The 20,726-nt window shown below is 38.2% G+C and overlaps 1 protein-coding gene across 1 annotated transcript in view; it reads right to left on the bottom strand.

Annotated features, from left to right (window-relative positions):
* Positions 1-19,286: 19,286 nt before the first annotated feature.
* ACYP2 (acylphosphatase 2) overlaps positions 19,287-20,726 on the bottom strand; it is a 179,760-nt gene continuing 178,320 nt past the window's right edge. The window contains exon 4 of the mRNA XM_068564515.1: positions 19,287-19,919. Coding sequence (XP_068420616.1) covers positions 19,805-19,919 — 115 coding nt within the window. The 3' untranslated portion in view covers positions 19,287-19,804. The remainder of the gene's footprint in view (positions 19,920-20,726) is intronic.

Raw genomic sequence — 20,726 nt, 5'->3', positions numbered from 1 at the left:
GCACCCTGCGTTTGAACTTGTCCTTCCCGTATCCGGCCGGGCGGGGTGTTTATCAGGGCCCACTGGATCCTTGGGGATCAGCAAGGGGCGATTCCGGAGCCTCCTCCGCGGCCTTGGCTCTGGCGCCGGGGGCTGAGCTGCTCGCATCCCTGCCTCGCCAGCCCTCCAGAGCCCCGCAGGACGCCGCCCCGGCTTAGCCCACGTCTGCCGGAGCTGGCTCCAGAAGGGCGGGCAGGCAGGAGAGAAGCTTGTTTTCCCATGAACCATTAAGTACTGTGCAAGTCATCATTTGCTGCTCCTGGGCTGCTTAGTCTTTGCATGAGAAAGCTTGGCTGTCGCTGTTCTCCACGATTTCTGACACATCCTCTTACCCCAGCCTGGGAGCAAGCCTTAAAATAAAACAAGGGAACACTCATCTCCTACAAATGAGGCTCCCTGCGGTGTGTGCATCTGCTCCAGCCTGAGCGGGGTTCAGAGTTGGGTAGAGGGGACTGAAGGCTATGGCAGCAGCTTGGGGCTTGTACGTGGAGCACTTCTCCAAGAAGAGCAAGCTCCTGGGAAAAGCAGTTGATGACTTGCGTTCACCTTCTGGCCCTGGAATTTCTTACCTCATTTCACCATTGCTTCCCAATTTCCACTGCCAGAGCCAAATGTCTTTGGCATCTGTTATGGTAACTCATGCATCTCCCTGGATAATGGGAAAAGAAAGTTCCTTCTTGAATTGAATTCTTTTATGTATCGGGCTATGCACGTGCATATATTTTGTAACCTAGAGTCAGTCTTAACATGTGTTTACATTTACCTGGAAAAATGTGGGAGAGCAGAGGTTGGTCCTAGGATTCATTGTACATAAGTGAGCTTAAGTCCCATGAGGAAGAAGAGTATATGAATAGAAGTTTGATAACTAGGTATCAAACCTAGACACCTGAGGGTGGACCTTGTTGGTAAAAAGACTGGAGTGTGTGTGAATATGTGGTTATGTGTATGTGTTCTTGGGAGTAAGAAGTGGCTGGGTAAATAAATATGGGGAGAGTGAGTTGAAACCAAAAGCAGGGCATTAACATTAATGAGCTCCTTCTTGGGAGCCAGGCATTTGCTCTGCAGTGTATTAAATGCCTCCTACTTATCTGGTTTTATCCTATCAAACTGTGATTAGGAGCATAGGCCTCCGGGGCAGTCAGTGTTTGAATCCTGATTCCACCGCTAAGTAGCTGGTTCAGTAGGGCAAATGTTCTAACTTCTCTGAGCCTCAATTTCTTCATCTACAAAATGGGGGAAAGAATACCTAAGGTTGTGCGAGGTGTAGGTGACGTAACACAGGTAGAGTAGAGAGAGGACTGCCAAACATGTAGTAAGTCCTTGGTTATTATTAGCTATTATTTTTATTGAGCAATTTGATCTGCATATGCTACCAGATGTCTTAAGGCTCAGTCAACTCTCTCATCATTCCTTCTAATTTCTATTCCAACCTTCACCAACCTCTTCAAGGTTCCTAGAACCCCTCACCCTCAGGGATAATCCCAACTGCTTGATAGGAAAAAATGAGAAATTTTCTCAAGTTTCTCCCTCTCAAAAAACCACATTCACCTGCATTCAAACAGGATGACAGTTGTTTGATTCTGAGTCGTATAGTATTAGCCTAAAATATAAATATATTTATTTCAATCTCTTTCTAGCTGTTAACCAGTGTATGTGTAGGTTTATTAAGGGATATAAGAAACACTTTTAAAAAAGAAATTGTGTCTACCAGAAGGAAGTCACAATCTAGTTAGAATACAGGAAAAAATTTTGAACAGCAATAATACTTAAGAGCATTATATAACTGATAGTCACAAGTTTCCAATTTCAGTACTGATAATAATACAGTATTACAAAAATGTGCACATCATTTATTATTGGAACATCCCCTGTAGGGCACTGCAAAATGATATGGATTTTTAAAATAATTATTGACTTTTTTATGTAGAAAAAGCACTGGACTGCTATTAGTTTTTTCTACTACTAACTAGCTAACCTGACCTAACAGAGACACTTAAACCTCTCTGCCGTAAATCTCACTTGTAAAGAGAGGTAGTCAGATTAGATCATCTTTATGATCCCTTCCAGCTGTAAAATACAGTGATTCTACTGGAAAATTTATGTCTGAAAACTCAATGAACACACAGGCCTAAATAATACATGAAATTTTCTCATTTGTGTTAGGTAATTTGGATACTTGTCAGCGAAGAAGAAGTCAAAGTGGTGTACTAATATTGGGCAAGTTAAAAATACCAGTGCTATTTGAGCTAGAACACCATATGTGAGGAAACACAATAGGATGGAAATTGCTCATCCAAAATGTTATAGATGCGGAAAATTGTCAACACTTTTTTTTCAAACCATAGGAAAATGCCAAAAATAAGGAAGGTACAGTTGTATAACCTGCTAGGAAAGCTGAGGCTCAGGAAGATCCAGCTTCTTCTCAGTTCTTGCTTCAGTGATGGGATACAGGTGAGGCTCTCGAGAATATGGCAAAAGAACAAAGCTCTCTCTAATTTTATTTATTGTTTTAAAGATAGGTTTTTTTTTTCTTTGCCTCATATACATGTGTTGTAGGGATTAAATGACAAAATGCATGCAGAGAACTTATCCTAGCACATAGTAAGCACTCATTAAAAGTTGGCGTTAGTATTCTTCCTATTCGTATAATTAGTAGGATAGAAAGTTCATCAAGTACATGCATTACATGGTCTATATTTCATTACCTTAGACTCTAAGAATTTCATTAAGCCAAAATATACATTAATTTGAGGGCAATGGGAATGAGAAATGTTAGTGTTAGGTTTGTTCATCTTTGAGGATGGATAGGTTCAAATGAATTACAAATATGAAAGGGACTCTGAATTTTCCTCTGGTCTAAGTTCAAAGCTAATTGATTTATATCTCACTTCTAAGAGAGAAGGATTACTTTATATCTAACTTTTAAGAGAGAGGGATTACAAAACAAGTATGACATGTTACATCTCTTAAAAAGTAAAAATCTCTAGTATAAATCATATAGAGTACGCTGATATAAGTGATCCTGGATGTATACATGGGTATGTTCATATTCATAGAGATATATAAATTAAAATCTTAAAAATTTTATGAAATTTCTTGAAATTTAAACAGTTACAGCCTGGTTACTCCAAAATCATTGTTAGAAATCATTAGTTAGGAAATTCACCTGATTGAAGGAAGAAGACTGTATTTTATGAATTTGGAGGGTTCTAACCACCTCTATAACTGCATGATTCTAGGTTCATTTTGAAGTAATCCAACTATGGTCACGTACATAGAGGCTGTATAACCAAAGGATGAATGAAAAGCTGGTCTTGGGTGGCTAAAACAGTAGAGGGCCATTTTGGTACTATAGAGGTTTTTTGTTTTTTTAAAAAAAAATATTTATTTATTTATTTTTTGGCTGCGTTGGGTCTTTCATTGTAGGATCTTTGCAGCACGCAGGATCTTTCATTGTGGCACGCGGGCTCCTCCCTTCGTTGTGGTGTGCGGGCTTCTCTCTCTAGTTGTGGTGCGTGGGCTCTGTAGTTGTGGCACGCTGGCTTAGTTGCCCTGCGGCATGTGGGATCTTATTTCCCCGACCATGGATCGAACCGGCGTACCCTGCGTTGCAAGATGGATTCTTAACCACTGGACCATCAGGGAGGTCTCTATAGTGGTGTTGTAAGTAGAGTGATCGTGTACTGAAGATTTGTGAATAGCTATGGATATATAACTTCTTGAGGAAGGAACAATGCAAAATGAAACATGGTTGGGGTGTTACCATTATCAAAAAGTAAGGACACTAGTCTAAGCTCTCTACTTTTGATGGTTTTCAATGTCTTCGAGCTTATTTTCTAGGCTATTTCCCTTGTTTTATTTGAAGACTTCCAGAGATGTAATCATCTTGCTTGAAGGTTGTTACCACATCTTATCTAATTATTGAGCAATCCAGTATGTACTGAGCACCTGTATGCTCTGGCCTGTTCTCACTGGACCATGGATTTTAGTTTATTCATTTGAGATTCTCAGCACCTAGAAAAGTACCTTGCAAACAATATGCCTTATGAGCAAAATTGTCCCAGAAAAATTCTTCTTTATATCCTACAAAACATATATTACTTTTCATTTTTAAGTGTTTTTTATGGACACAGTCAATCATTGTCCAACAAATTCCTTAGAGAAGCTCCACATTTTAAAAATGGTAATTAAAACGACCTTTAAATTAAAAAGAATTTTTTTATTGAAGTATAGTTGATTTCTAATGTTTAGAACTACTTATTAAGCTAAGCAACTTAGAGTCTTCAACTTCTGCCCATAAAAATCTGCCTTTGATCCCTTTGATACAAATTGCTATTCTCTGTTTTTTCCCTTGGGAAAAAGAACTAATATTTATTGAACTTCAGAGTTAGGAGACCTGAGTTTTAAGTCCTAGCCCTGTGATTAAAGTTCTGTGACTCTGGGCAAGTTATTTAAATTCTTTGAGCTTTAGATTTTGAATATGTCTCTTGTTGATCTTGAAAAAATAAATGAATAAGAAAAGACCCCAAAAGAGTAGAGATAAGAACTTCTCTTGTAGGGTTGTTACGTTAAATAAGATATGCATAAAGCACCTGGCACAAAGTGGGTACTTAATATGTATCATTTCCCACCACTCTTCCCCATCTTTACCCCTTGTGGAAGGTCACCCAGCTAGAAAGTGATATAGCTAGGATTGGGGTTTAGATCAGTCTCTCTTTTTTATACCTCATTGCCTCTACATCTAGTTTCTCTACCTCTTGCTTTAAACCATGGCAATAAAAATTGAACATAAAACTCTAAATAAGGTCTTCCTCATGTCACTATGGTATTATGAGAGTGGGTAAAAATAACTAGAAAGAGTAATATTGGCCAATGTTATAGGAGTGGAAGCCTTCTAGACAGGAAGGTGTGCTAGGGGAGGAGACCATGATAACCATTCAGTGATGGGGGGAGGGGGGTGTGAAAAGTGAAAGTTTGCACTATCTATTTGTAAAATGTCACCATACACAATGCATTCTGACAAACGTGCAGCAGTTAGAGCTGATGTTTAGGTGCCATTGTTGGTAAAACGAACAATAACAATCCAAGGAAAAGCACACAATCACAAATCACCACCACTCCATGTAAACTCATGACTTTACAGGGCGCCACAATTTCAGACTATGCCAGTGAACTGCTAAACAATAGTAATCATTTTGATATGGATGGTTTGTCTACCATATAGAGAGCTACAATAAGTTAAAATTTTCTCTCCTTCTGCAACAAAAGTGAAGAGTTAGGAGCTAACTTAAAGCTTCCATTTAAAGAAAAATGAAGACAGAATATACCTCAAAAGAAATCACAGTTGAGGTTTTAAATAGAAAAGTACAACACTTTTAATTAATAAGCTTTAGTTTAGTTTACCTCAGATACCTCCTAGACCTCTATCATTCCTTTCAAAATAGTATGGCGAATGAACATTTCACAAGTCATCACTCTTAAACTATTATTCTAAAATATCCTTTTCCCTGTATGTAATTATAATGGTATTATATGCTTCAAGCTATATTTAATTATTTTGGTATTTATAAGATTTGCAAGAGTTTGGAAATTTAGCCATGCTTTTTATCCTCTTATAGTAAGCCTGGAAGCAAACTATTTACCTATTTACCTGATTTAAGTCTTTCTTTTCTCCCTCCCTCCCTCCCTCCCTCCCTCCCTCTCTCCCTCCCTCTCTCCCTCTCTCCCTCTCTCTCTCTCTCTCTCTCTCTCTCTCTTTCTTTCTTTCATCTTCCTTCCTTCCTCCTTCCATCTTCCTCCCTTCCTTCCTTCCTTCCTCTGCCAACCTCTGAGGCTTTAATAATGGGTTGTAAGATTCAGGAAAAGAAATCTTACAGGATTTTCCTATATTTTAAGAGAACATAGGCAACATTAGAAAGAAACCTGGCACTTCTGCAAATTTTTTGCCAGGTAGAGAATAGATATGGGAAATATCACAGTCTTTATTTGGATAATGGCTAGTCAACCCTGTGAGGACTGCAGGGAAGACTTTGAGCCATTGTTGAAGGTAATGAGTTACCACAATGAACAAGGGCCTGGGCTTCCTTGTTGGAAACAAAGATTGGTCCAGTGTGACCTGTCTGAGCCTCTGTGCCTTTGGCTGTACGCTTAGCTACTAACATCTATCCTACTTGCAGCAACAAGGTTAAAGGAGCAGTTACACACAAAAGAGCTTTGTTAAACTGCCCTTTATTAAATGCATCAGTTGGGCCATAGCAGTGTCCTAACCTCACCCTCTTGGGGTTAGTTTCACAGGACAAGGCAACTCCCTGTGTGTTAAGTACAGTTTGTCTCAGCATGTACTTTGGCAACAGCCTCTCCTGCAAAACTTGCATTTGCTTTTGCTTTTTGTTTATATTTTAGGTTCTGCTTGTTTGTTGAGCCTGCTGATAATCCTCAGTTTAAGCCATATTTTATCTGTGTGAGAATATTCGGCCGAGAAGCTCATACGCAAGATAATCTGCTCCAAACTCATACTTCTCTCTCTAAAGACAGGCCACAATAGTATAGAAGATAAGACCAAATAATTACCTTTAGAGTTTTGTTTTAACTGGAATATGGGTTAATTAGGTTGGATGAGAATAGGAAGTCTCACTCGTGGGAAAATATAATAATTCTAAGTATGTTATTTCCCTAGTGAATGGTTGAGGTTACATAAAATAAAATATATAGAAACCATATAATTTTATCTTGGGTGTACTTCATGGGGTTATATCCCAAACTTATTGTTTTCTTTCTATCACTTTCTATTCATATATAGTAATATGAGACTTGTGATTTTTTTCTTTTTAAACATTTTATTTTAACCTTCTCTAAGAATTTTTTATACTTTTTTACTTAGATCCATTACAGTCTTTTTTTCTGAACTGAATATAGATAGGACTGAAATTCTACTTCCTATTTTTAATATTCTCTTTGCTTCTCACTCAGTATTTCAAGGAATATAGCACAGTGGTCACAAACTGTGCCCGGGAGTTGGACCACCTGTTAGCAACATGACTTTGAGCAAGTTTATCTTTCTGAACCTTAATTTCCTCATAGTAAAGTGGTAATAATGACCGTACCTGCCTTCCTCATAGGCTAAAATAAGATGTTGGTCCATGATACACTGCCTGCCACATGCTCGGTGCTCAAACACTGGTTCTCTATCAGCATTACCATCAGGATATAAATGTCTTCAAAGTTGAAATTGTCTCATCTTCTTCCTCTCTGTACACCCAGCCCCAGGCACAGTGCTTGTCATCTGGCACATTCTAAGTAAATGCTCCAGAATAAATGGCAAAAAAATCCAATATGTTTTATACAGTCCCTGCTCTTTTTCTGCCAGCCCACTGGTTTCTCCCTGCTTCTGGAATTTTTCACTGAGAGTTATGGGTACCAGAAATTGAACTCTTGGAGTATCCTAAGACCTTCATTTTTTTTTTGAGGTACAGTGGATGTACAATATTATATAAGTTTTAAGTGTACAACATAGTGATTCACAATTTTTAAAGGTTATACTCCATTTATGGTTATTATAAAATATTGGCTATATTCCCTGTGTTGTACAATATATCCTTGTAGCTTATTTATTTTATACATAGTAGTTTGTACCTCTTAATCCCTTACCCCTCTCTTTCCCCTCTCCACTTCCCTCTCCCCAGCGGTAACCACTAGTTTGTTCTCTATATCTGTGCGTCTCGTTCTGTCGTTGTTTTATACTCACTAGTTTGTTTTATTTTTCAGATTCCACACATAAGTGATATCATACAGTATTCGAGTATTTGCCTTTCTCTGTCTGACTTATTTCACTAAGCATAATACCCTCCAAGTTGATCCATGTTGTTGCAAACGGCAAAATTTCATTCTTTTTTATGACTGAGTATTGTGTGTGTGTGTGTGTGTGTGTGTGTGTGTGTGTGTGTGTGTAGCATCTTCTTTATCCATTCATCTGTTGATGGACACTTAGGTTGCTTCCATATTTTGGCTATTGTAAATAATGCTGCTATGAACATTGGGGTGCATGTATCTCTTCGAATTAGTGTTTTCGTTTTATTCCAGAGAGACCTTTGTGTTTAGGCAAGAAAGGTTTTATTGTCTTAATCAGACTGCATATTTTTCCTTGGGTGTTATTTCAGCTGTCTTTTCCTTTGGACTTCACACTCTCAAGAGGCATGAATCTTCGTCTCAGCACTGGCCCCAGGTGTCTCACAGCTCCACAGTTTTGATCCTCTGGTCCAAACAGTGTATTCTTTTACCACAAGCCATCCTAATTTCTGCTTTGCTCTGTTTGTGGATATAGTTATACTTATCTGGGCTGCTTTCCCTTCTTTTGGGGGTAAGGAATTTATTTTCACCTTTATTTATAGGTTAGAAGGAAACTGTTGCTCCATTTCTGGCACCCCTCTCTCTACCCACTTTCATTGCCCTGGAGAACAGATTTGCTCCACAGACTGTCAGAACAGGACCTTGACTGGGACCATTTTACTAGAGGGCGGAATCACTGAATAAAGGTCAGTGCTCAGGGGTGGTGCATACCCCTGCCCTCTCTTGTACTTCCTATCTCCAGGAATTGGACAAACCAGACAGGGTCTGTCTCAGCTGGCCTGGCCAACTCAACCCTCTCTCTTCTACCTGCAACTGGATGGAGCTGATGGACCAATCATTCATAACCGTGAAGCTATTAGGAGAGGATATAGAATTCAAGGGAAGGGGCATGGGAAGAAAGAGGGCTCACTTTGGCTGCCGACTCTAAATGAGTTTCTGTAATCCAGCTTTTACTTGTAAGCCACTTTTACTCCTTTGTTTAACTGGGTCCTTGTCCAGTTAATGAAATCAGTATTTTGTTATTTGGCTGTTGTTTCTTGTCTACCTGTTCCTTCAGAGAATTCCAGAAATGAGACCAAAGCCACAGGCACAACCAAATTCTCAACACCATTTTCCATCCAGAACAACCTACTTCACAAAACCTTTTTAGACAGCCATTGTAAGGATCTTTTTTCTAAAACTGGATCTTTTACAGTGCTAAGGTTCACAGCTTGTTCCAGTCACCTCCTATTCACCTTGCTCACGAAGGAGAGGTTCGTGCCCTGGGGTTACGTGGGTGGCTGAACCCATGACACCTGACACTGGACAGGACAGATGAGACTGGCAGCAGTTTATCAGGCATGTGTGCTCACAGCCGAGGGGACAGGGCGCCACGCCACACAGAGCCACATGGGAGCTGCACTCCAGAACAGAGTGGACAGCCAGGGGCTGTGGGGGGCTGGTTTGGAGGGTCAAAAGGATGAGGTCACCCTGGTTCCCACCAGGGGATGTGATTGGCTTGTTTGAATAATTTTGCAGGCTGGCAGGGAACTGAAACTTGGTACCCCGGGATCAGCAGGAAGTGCATCTGGCCTCTTGTAAGGAGGGTTGTTTGGCTACAGGACCCTTTCCCTGGGAGCAGACTGGCAAAGAGAACTTGTACTTATAGGCCATTTGAGACCCTCCCGATGTCATCAGATGTCAAGGAAGCACACAACATCAGGCCTTAATTCTAGGACTTACACCATACAGACTATAGTACCATGACATCATTTGTTTGTTACCTTGGAATTTTACTCCAGGTGTGTGTTTGTGAATGTGTTTTCTATTGAAATTGTGAGCTACTCAGGGACAACCAGCACTTCAAAAACAATGCACGTTATGGTTTGGGAAAATATTTACACTAAAATGATCTCTTCTTTCACATCTCAGTGATATTTTCAAATTTACTCATGTGAATACTGTTTAATATACCCAAGCTTTGTCTTAAAAATGGTTAGTTTTTTTTAATGCAGCCAAACTTTTAGTAGTGAAGGATATGCTAGATAGAATTTAAACTTGTATTAGTAAAGAGTTTGAACTCATGGCTGGCAACAATGCCCACGTATACACAGGCTGCTGAATTAAAGACATGTGATGTGCCATGGATTGACAGCTCTAATCATTCAGAGTTACCCACGTTTGCTGACATTTCAGAAGAGCTAATGGGTTTTTTTCCCACTCTCTTTTCAAACAATGAATGAAACAATAAAATGAATGGGACATTGGCATTCTTTTAAAAATCAGAGTTAAGCTACAGCCTAAACGCCAGAATGCTGATGTCTCAAATGTATTATTCAGACTGCATATTGTAGGCACTAATGGGGCCAATTAAGAGGTCTTTTTGTTGCTAAATTGAAGCAAATTGGTATGAAGGAGGGAATGTAAGGAGGTCATAGACAGATTGGAAAAATTTACAGTATTTCCCCTCAACTTTCTAAAAAAATCTAATATTAAATCTCATATTAATTTTATTCGTCTCAATTTAGGTCCATTAAACTAATTTTATTTTCTATAATTATTAAAATATTTGTTAAATTTTATGCAACTGAAGTGCAAATTCTTTCCCTTTTAGTTATGATATACAATTAGACAAATGACTGAAAGTTTCAGCATTTAACAGATTTTTATATTGTCAGAGAATTCCATTCTGTCTCTGAGATAGAATGTCTTTTCTTGTATTTCTTGCAAATAATCCTATCGAGATCCATCACTGTGCAAACAAAATATTGTTGTTGTAAAGAAACTACTGATTTCACTTTAACATGAAAACTTAAAACTGATTTCCTTAAAGTAAAATGAGATTTCCATTGCTAACCTCTGTTGGCATAGGAATTTCTATCCAGAGAAAGACACTACTTTTAAGGATTAAGTGCTAATTCAATTTTTATACTATTATAGTTTAATTCTAAAAATTTTCTGGTGAAATCACCACTTATCAGTCCAAATTAGGTATTAGGAATTTAATGTATACATTTTTAAATAGGTTCTTTTTTTCATATTATAAAAGGAATACATACTTATTCTAGAAAAATTTGGTAAACATAGATATAAATAAAGCAAAATCTTACCAGCTGGAGATAACCACTGTCCAATTTCAGTGGATTTATTTCCATTTTCCCCCATCAGTCTAGGGTTGTGCTCTCCAATATGGTAGCCACTAGCCACATGTAACCTAGCCTCCATCCTCTGTCTCTGCTCTTTAGCAAGGCGTCCAGGTCCTGTTTGGATTTTCCCTTCCTGCTCTTGCAGTCTGGAAATCACCTTTAGGTGGAAAATTGTGGCAATTTCAGGACTCACTTCATTTGCTCCCCTTTTCTCAGGGATCACGGTCCTGCACTGCCTTTTGTGCACTGTCTGAAAACAGTTGTTCCATGTATTTTGTCCAGTGTTCTGGTTGTTTACAAGGGGAGATTAAATCCATCACTATATTGTGGATAATAATGGAAGTTTTTCTCACCTTATTCTATATGTCTATTCTATGTGTCTATGCTTGGCTTATGTGAGGAATTGTTACAGAGGAATTTAAGCTATTTTTTATATATTATCATGAATATGCAGTCTTACCTCTGTCATCTTACAATAGTCTAAGCCCTTTGAGGAATATTTCTTTTCCTGTATTTAACTCAACAAATACTGTTGGGCACTTACTATGGCCATGCATTATTGTAGATGCTACAGATACAGCAGGGTACAAACTTACACAAATTCCTGCCCTAATGTAGCTTACATTGGGATGAAAGAAAATAAATAAAATACGGAATATTAGTTAGATGGTAATACCCACCATGGAGAAAGTAAAGGAGAGAAGTAAATAGGGAGTTTGGGGAGTGAGTGTTTGACAATTTAAATAGGGTGGCCAGGGAAGGACTCATTGATAAAGTGACATTTACCCAAAGAGCAAATGGAAGTGATATCTGTGGATGTCTGGGAGAAGAGCATTCAAGTCAGAGAAGATAGTAAGTGGAAAGGGCTGGGCACAGAGGGTGCCTGGGGCATTCAAGGAACAGCCAGGAGTTCCTTGTAGCTGGAGCAGGGGGAACAAGGGAGAGAGCAGCAGGAGGTAAGGTCAACAGAACAAGGGGAGGCCAGATTGTTTAGGGCCCAGTAATGATCTGGGCTTTTACTGAGTGTAAAATAGATTGCTATCAGAAGGTTTCGAGCTGAGGAGTGACATGATCTGATTTCCTTTTTAACAGTATCCCTCAATGCTGTGTTGACTATAGACTGAAGAAGGAAAGAGGCAGAAGCAGGGAGTTCAATTAGGAGGCTATTATATGGTGACTGAGATCAAGGGTGTTGCCTTAGAGTTAGTGAGAGATGCTTACATTTGAGCATATATTTTTAAACTTTTTACTATGGAAAATATAAACAAACAAAAAGAGAGGGAATGGTCTACGGAACCCCTATGAGCCACATAGTGGCTGTCAACTCATGTTTAATCATGTCTTATCTATACCTCCATCCACTTTCTGGCCCTCCCTTCTTCCTACTGGATTATTTTAAAGCAGGTTATGGACATTTGAAGACAGAGACAACAGGGGAATGAACAACAGAGAAAAGTCAATGATGAATTTTTTTAGCCCTGCGTTTTTGCCTTAAGCACCTCAAAATGAGGTGTTGCCACCATATACAAAGGCGTAGAGTTTGTAGGAGGAGCCATCAGCTGAGGTGAAGTAAGTCTGTGAGAGGAGCAAATTAGGAACTCATTTTGGGACATTAAAATTTGAGATGCCTAATACAAGTCCAATTGGAAATGGACTAGGCTGTGGGGTAGATGAACCTGGAGTTGCGAGAATAAGCCTGGGTGGGAGACGTAAATTTTGGAGTTGTCAACATGTACATAATATTTAAATTTATGAGACTGGATAATATTACCAGAGGGATGAGTACAGATTAAGAAGAGAAGATGTCCAGGGCCTGAGCTCTCAGATCCTCCAAAGTTGAGATTATAGAAATGAGGAGGAATCCCACAAAAGAAGACTGAAAAGGTGTGAATAATGAGGTAAAAGGAAAATCAAGAAAGTGTGATGCCCAGGAAGCCAAGTGAAAACAAGTACTGATAGGTTAAAGTAAAGAGGAGGACAGAGAACTGCCCAGTGGAGTTAGAAACGCTGAACTGAAATCATTAGGGGTAATACAAGGAGTGTTAACAGGTGGGGGAGCAAAAGCATGATGGAAACAGATTCGAGAATGGAGGGATTGGATTCCAGCAAGTGTAGACAACTATTTTCCAGGAGTTTATCCATAAATGGAAGAGGTATGTGGCCGTAGTTGGAAGAGTCAAGAGAGGAACAAATAACAGCATGTGTGTAGACAGATAGGAGAGACTCATTCAATAGGAAACAAAAATTGATGGTGCGGAAGTGAGGATGGCAGGACCAGCATCCTTGTGGGTATGGCATCCAGGTGTCCGGACAATTCACCTATGATAACAGGCAGGAAGGTAGAGGAAGTACTTGGGCACAAATGTGGGTAGGTAGGCAAATGCAGTGGTAGAAGCTTGGGGAAGTTCTCTTCTGCTGGAAATAGAAATCACAGCCAAGGCTGAGTGAGGAGTAGGTATGAAATGGTTGTCTAGGAGGGTGGGAGAGCGAATGGATTAGAGAAACAGAACAGTTACTGGGCAGCAATTAGGTCCTTGTTAAAGTGAATGCTAGAGGTTTTTTGTTTATCTTAATAATTAATTTTTTAGCCATGTATGGGCCTATTTTCAGTAATTTTTGCTTAAAACCTAAGTTGTTCCTAACTGTATAACTTTATACTGTATAGGTTATAGATATATACATTAAGAAAGTTTTCTTCTATCATAACTGATTTTTCCTTCTCTTTCAATTATTCTGCTTTTTCCCGATGAATTTCTATCATTGATTTATTGATGGGTTAGATAAGTGCTCTCTTTCTTCTAAATTAATAATTTTCTTTTTCACATTTTCATCTCTTTTTCCTGATGAACTTTTTAGATTATTCTCTATACCAGTGTCTCCTAAAACTGCCAGACTGTCAAAATCACCTGGGGACATTTTTAAACTTGCAGATTCAGGGACAAAACCCTTGGAAGATCCTGATTCATTAGGTATGGGGTGGAGCCTAGTAATAAGTCTATTTAAAATGCTCCCAAGGTGATTCTGATAATCAGCTGGGTTTGACAATCACAGCTCTGTATCACTGTTGAAATTTGCCAGTTACTAATTCCAGAATGGAATTTTATATTTCAACTAATTTTCCTTAATCCATATATTTTATTTTAATCTGAACGTATTCGCCCCAGTGGCTCCCTGCTCTTCTTTCAAAGATCAACCTTCATTATACGCTATTGAGGACATATGCAGATGTTTCCTGAAATTTTATTTTTTCCTATAATAAATAACTTTTAGAGATAGGTACTTCCTCTGATTCTAAATGGTATTATTCCATTTACCTTGGCTGTAGTGCTCTTTTGAATTTCAAGATTGATTTTTTTTCCCCATTTATTCATCTTTTAATGAGGAGAGTTTGGTTATACACTGGCATTTGCCAACAGACAGTTTATCCCTCTCAGGTCTAAAACCTTAGAATGGTTGATCTGCCCTAATCTAGTATTTTGCTGTTGTTTTGTTATGAGATTTTCAGGAACCTTAAATTTTTAAAAAAATTATGAAATACATCATAGATATAGGATATATAAAATAACGTATAAAGTATGAATAATTATAAAAGGAACACTTACAGAGCTGCCTTGCCTTGGCTTCCATGCTTTAAGTAAAGGGACTACCCAATTGGCTACTACCTGTTCCTTCTCTCCCCTGTGTGCTGTGATTTAGTTTTATTATCCCAATCAGTGGAGAAAGAATAGTAGTTGGGATCAGAGAAGGGAGAGAAGGGTTGATTCTTCTTTTACTACCCTGGAAAATAATACCTGAGGAGAAGGATTTCTGTCTCATCTTTTTCTCATTGTTGTAGATACTGCATCTTAGAAATAATGGTACATACCATCTACCCACTTTATGCCAATTTCATGGTTAAATATTGCAGGCATGTTCTTAATCCAGATTAATATGCACTGAATTCAGTGGACATTCTGCTTTAATACTTGCAAATGATCAAATGACTGACTGTGATCTTTGATCTTTAGAACTGTTTTGAAACAGACACCACATTTCCAATACAATGAATTTCCTGCATCTTCTCTTTCTCTATGTGTCTTCTAGTATTTGTAAAAAACTAGAAGAAAAAAAAAAGATACCACATTGGAAACTTGTATTCACTGATTCTTGCAGAGTTCATTGTGGCAACATGGAAAATAAAACTAATGAAAGAAAAATGTAGTTTAAGGATGAAAGAAGTATCTTAGACATCCAACCAAGAATGTATACTGTCCTTTCAGCAGAGGAGAAAGCATAAATCTTGCTCTCTAGAAGAGGGAAGAACCCAGTTTCTATAGAAAAATCTGCTAATGAGATCACATAGTAACTAGACTTTTTAATTCTAAAATTTTAAATTTTTATCAGACTTTGGTTTTATTCAAAACCACTTGAACCTGTTAAGAAGAGGAAAATTACCTTTTACACATAATTCTAAATGTTAAGTTAAAATCTTCAAGATATGCTTATAAAACACTTTTTAATTAAGCCACTAATTATATATTTGTATTTTCTCTTGCATATATTTAAAACTTTGGTAACATCAAAATAGAAACAAAAGACAACAGAAGATCACTTTCAGAAATATTTTAGTTATCATGGACCTTTATGGAGGCCACTATGAAAAAGAAAAATTTATTTTCAATGCTCAGTTGTCACAAAAATGGAAATGGCTACAGGTAAAGTATACCTACCACACTGGCTTGACAAAAGTAATCAAGAGAATGCGCAATGCATTTGAGTTTAGCATTTATAAAAATTTAGAAAAGACCCCGGATGCTAAATTCAGTGTCTTTGTTGTTTTTGTTTCTTTTCAGTTTTTTGTTTGAGGCAGGATTCTTCTCAAAATACGTCTTATGGAGAATCCTAATATAGGAAAGAGATGAGAGTAGGATGGCTCTGATTGGGACTCTTGGCTGCCCAGCTTCCTCATTGCCTTTCTGTAGTTCTCCTGGTACCACCTCCTGAGAGGTCTCTGTCTTACTGGAATCCTGGGAGAAGTCCCAATTCTTGACTTTGCCATTGAGGGCACCTAGGCACACAGCTAATTAATGGGTGGGCTGGGCCCAGAATGCAGGTGTTCTGATTCCTAGAGCAGAATATCCTCTACCATACCACACTGCCTATATTCAGTTCCCAAAATTAGTTCCAGACATGAAAATCTTGTCCTTTTAACAAGTAGCGAACATTCTTTGATATCTGTATTAATGGAAGCCAGGGAGAAGTACTATATGAAAAATATTTGTGGACTATATATTTCCAAATACAAGCTAAATTTTGGAATTGGATTGCTTTTTCTGTTGTCTTTATGAGTTTAGAGACAGGTGCTTCTGAAAGATTCCTTCGATAGACAAAGTTGAATATACTTCATTGTGAAAATGGTGACCAACTTCCAGAAAAGTCAGACTAGTGGGTGTTGTGGCCATATCCACCCTCCACCTCTTAGTTCCCCCTTCAGTGCTTCTGTGCTCTTTGTTAACATAAGCACCTACTTTTGAAGCACAAGCCCTCTTCAGGCTGCAGGGAATTCCCCTGTACCTAGAGATTCCCAGTCTCACATGAAAGTTGAATTGCTTCTTCTCAAGCTTAGAAGCCCACAGCCTTCCTAATAGAAAAATCTCCTGTTTCTACTACTACACCCCTGTTGCTTCTATGCACCCAGACTGCTAAAGAGTCTGTCTTTGGCATCTTCCCTCCAGCCAAGTGCTTTACTTCTTGAGTTAGCGTTTTAAAAAGATAGGCATTTTATTATAAATATGAAAAATAGTTACATGCTTTAACAAATCATATACCTCTAATTCTCTTGTGTTGTTTCTTGAGGAGGTTGTGGGCATGTGGAGTGTTGAGACTCCTGGCTGACAGTCATTGAAGTAGAGACCCATCTGTTGCTTAGTTGGGTTTTTTTTTTTTCTTGTTTTGTAAAACGCCTAATTCTGGCAAAATTAAATCTATCAAGGTTTGTTATTATCTAAAATATGATATGTAAATTTAAAAGTCCCTGTGTAAGTTCAATATGAAATGATACATTAAGTTTATTGTTAAGATGTGCTACCTGGTCTCAACCAGGTCTCAACCTGGTCTCTTTTTTTTTTTTTTTTAATTATTTATTTATTTATTTATTTATGGCTGTGTTGGGTCTTCGTTTCTGTGCGAGGGTTTTCTCTAGTTGCGGCAAGCGGGGGCCACTCTTCATCGCGGTGCGCGGGCCTCTCACTATCGCGGCCTCTCTTGTTGCGGAGCACAGGCTCCAGATGCGCAGGCTCAGTAATTGTGGCCCACGGGCCCAGCCGCTCCGCGGCACGTGGGGTCTTCCCAGACCAGGGCTCGAACCCGTGTGCCCTGCATTGGCAGGCAGACTCTCAACCACTGCGCCACCAGGGAAGCCCTGCTTTACTTTCTTTTCCTCTTGCTTTCTATCCATTCATGAACACCCATTTTTAATCATTATTTACAATATTTTTCATCCCGTAAGAGAACTTAGTTACGTATTAATCATTAAGCAACCTTGACTAATGTGATTCACTTTGTGCAGTTAGAAGGTTGTGCCAGTAAAGTGTGATTTTCTCATAAAGAGATTGGGGAAGGGAACTACCAGAGGAAATCAGGGTAATAAAGTGACATATTGGTGTCACTTCTGAGATCGTAGTTTTCTAAAATCACTGAGCCTTCCTATGTGTAGAGATACAGACTTTATTTTCAACTTGACTGTGCAAGAAATTCTTTTCCCTAAGTCAAATTGAGCCTGCTTCAAGTCCCATCCTGTCTGGGAGGTGAGAAGTTAAATCTTTCATCCCTGGTGCTTTGTACCCTCTCTCAAAAGGATCATGTAAAGGTCCTAATGTAGAGAGAACATTCAGGAAAGACTTCTCTAGTCTCTTGTCCATACCAGTTACCATGACTACCATCCAAGCCACCATGGTCCCTTGTAGTCAGGATGCTTTGCAGCACTTTTGGGGATAGGAATCTTGCTAGGACTGGAAGCCCCTGGGCCTGGGATCTAGCTTCTCTGGGTGGACCACAGCTGTTTCCTTCTCAGATTTGGCCATCCCCCAGAGGTGCTGTTGGGGAGAAAGGTGCAGTTCTCCATCTCTTGGGAAATCCATTGCCTTTGGTCCCTTTCCAAAGTCTTGGATAATCTTGTTGTCCCCTTGGCTCTTGCCACTTCTGCTTCTCTTTTACCTGCTAAAGGCATAGTGTTTGTCTTCCTCCTCAACTCACAGCATAATGTCCCCTTTAAAATGAAACCTTGGAAGGAAAGTTGTCTTCAGGGGATCTGGCACCAAAACCCTCCTTGAGGTAAAGGAGCTCAAAGACTTGTCGACCTTCCTTGAATCAGGAGTGGGGAAATACGGGGAGAGGAAAACCCAAATGAATAACACAGTTGAGTCTCCTTTACATGGTGATGGTATTAAAAATGTAGGAAAGTTCTTTACTCCTTTAAGTGTATTTGGAAAGTTTCAAAAAAATGTCATTCCCTAAAATTGTATTGTCTTATATACATTTGATATCAATGTTATCATCGAATTAACCATTCAAGTGAACAAAAGTCAGCCCATGCTTCATCTCCTTAACTCTAATCTTGCAGCAGGCAGAGAAGAGAGGCCTGAATTCTTTCTCTATGCCATGGAGTGTAGCAATAGAGATTTGCTCCATAGATACAGAATGGTGGTTTCTAGCCTGTATTCCCAAGGCATTTGAAATTACTGGACAATTGCTGAGGACAAGATGCAGGAGGGAAAATTGAGACCAAGTGTGCAGAGCTCCACGGACCCCCATTTCAATCATACTAGTCCTTTTCCACTTGCTTTATGTATAAAATTCCATGTAAACCTTTGTTCTAATGGATTCCATTGTTACAAAAACTTGTAAACCATTGAAGGAATATGTAAGTATATACCTACAACATTTGAAATTCCCCAGTATTTTGAGTTAAAGGTCTCCCATTTTCCAGGGTATAATTCTGTAGTATAGAAATAAACCTTCCCCTTAAAATACTATGCTGCTTAATTAGCAACTGTATGTGAAAATCCCCAGATGAAAGGCCAAGTTTGGGGGATAGTAGGATTTATTTAGACTCTCAGTTCCTTTTCTGGTTCATAGGACATCCATTGTGGGTGGTTGTGGATATAAACCTTGCAGCTTGCTACACTACCAGTGTGGGCTCGTCACTCATCTGTTCACTGTGCAGAACAATGTAGTTCCTAGAAAGCATTAAGTACTTCCAGCCAAAGTACTGAATCATGTTCTCATTTAACCAGAGTTTTTGAAACGCTTTATTGATTTTAGGGCTATGCTGATCATCATCATATACATTTATATCCAACTACTGGTTATTTTGTTGTTGTTGTTATTAAACAAACAAATTATTCAACTTTAACAACATTATTATTCAGAGATTTTAGAATGCAATTCAGACAACAGTACCTAAAAATAATTTTTAAATGGTTAACTTTACTTTATGTCCAGCCAAATAACATGTATGCCACAATATTAGAATTAAAGATTCCATGAGACAAGTTTAAATACAGTAAAATATTCATATTAAATATTTTGTAGTGACATTTTAAGTTTTAGAATTCTAAGTTTTGGCTTGTTAAAAACATATTTGAGTAAAACTATTTCAGTGTGAGACATTTTTAGTAACATATAATGTTGTAGCTTTCAGAACAGAAAGTTCCTTTTTTTTTACCCTACTCTGCTACTATCATTGTAGTATATAGACTTAAGAATACATAGTGTCTTTGTGCAGTATGAGCATTACAATTTTAATTTCTCTCCTATTAGTATCGAATATTAAAATTAGAGTATTCAAGTTTAGAGATGGTTTTTTCATTGGAAAAGTTCGTGCGATCAATGCGAGAACTAGGACTTCCAACATTGCTCAGCCAGGACTTCCTACAAAGATAAACAAATAAATAAAAATTAGCATTTAAGTATATATGGACTAGCTAAAATGATCCCACGATGAGTAATAATGGGAGTTTACGTTTACTAAGTAACTTTTGCATATAATGTGAAATATATACATGATTTGTACAATGTAAAAATTTTATATCAGAATACCACAGAGTTTAACATATAATTGAATGTGGACAAAGAAAAGCTAATGACAAATTAAGCACAGTCAACTCCAGATGATTTTATATTGGGGTTATTTCCCTCCTCTTAAAACATCCGATGCCATTACTACCTAGCTCTTGTATGCAAAAGGATAAAAATATTTTTATAAAGAAGAAAAACAATGCACCATGGGTTTTTCTCCTTACCCAGCACATGGTAGATTATATATATGTATGTGCAGAATGAGAGAGAGAGAGAGAAAGAATGAAAGAATATGGAAAAATCATTTATTCTTTATTTAAACATTAAAATTAGATGAATATTTTTCTTATCTATTCAAAAGCCATTTCTTACCACATATATTAGCAAAGTGCATTAAAGAGACAGAGTAAATGTTCTGAAACCTTTTCTGCTTATATAGTGTTTTTTCTTTTTAGTGATATCATGTGTCTAATTTATACATGATATCACTAATAAGTGATAATTTATACATTTGGTACTTACCTGAGATGCTTCATATAAATTCCAAGATTACTGTAATATTGCTAACACCTCAGATATTGTTAAGGATTTTCCAGAATCTTTCTACCTACTAATAATTAGTTGGGGGTGACAGATTAAGTGGGACTACAGGTTAATAAT

Source organism: Eschrichtius robustus, chromosome 15, assembly GCF_028021215.1.
Source record: "Eschrichtius robustus isolate mEscRob2 chromosome 15, mEscRob2.pri, whole genome shotgun sequence".
Taxonomy (NCBI): Eukaryota; Metazoa; Chordata; class Mammalia; order Artiodactyla; family Eschrichtiidae; genus Eschrichtius; species Eschrichtius robustus.
Note: the sequence above shows the minus strand (reverse complement) of the source record. Positions and strands in the feature narration are given on the sequence as shown.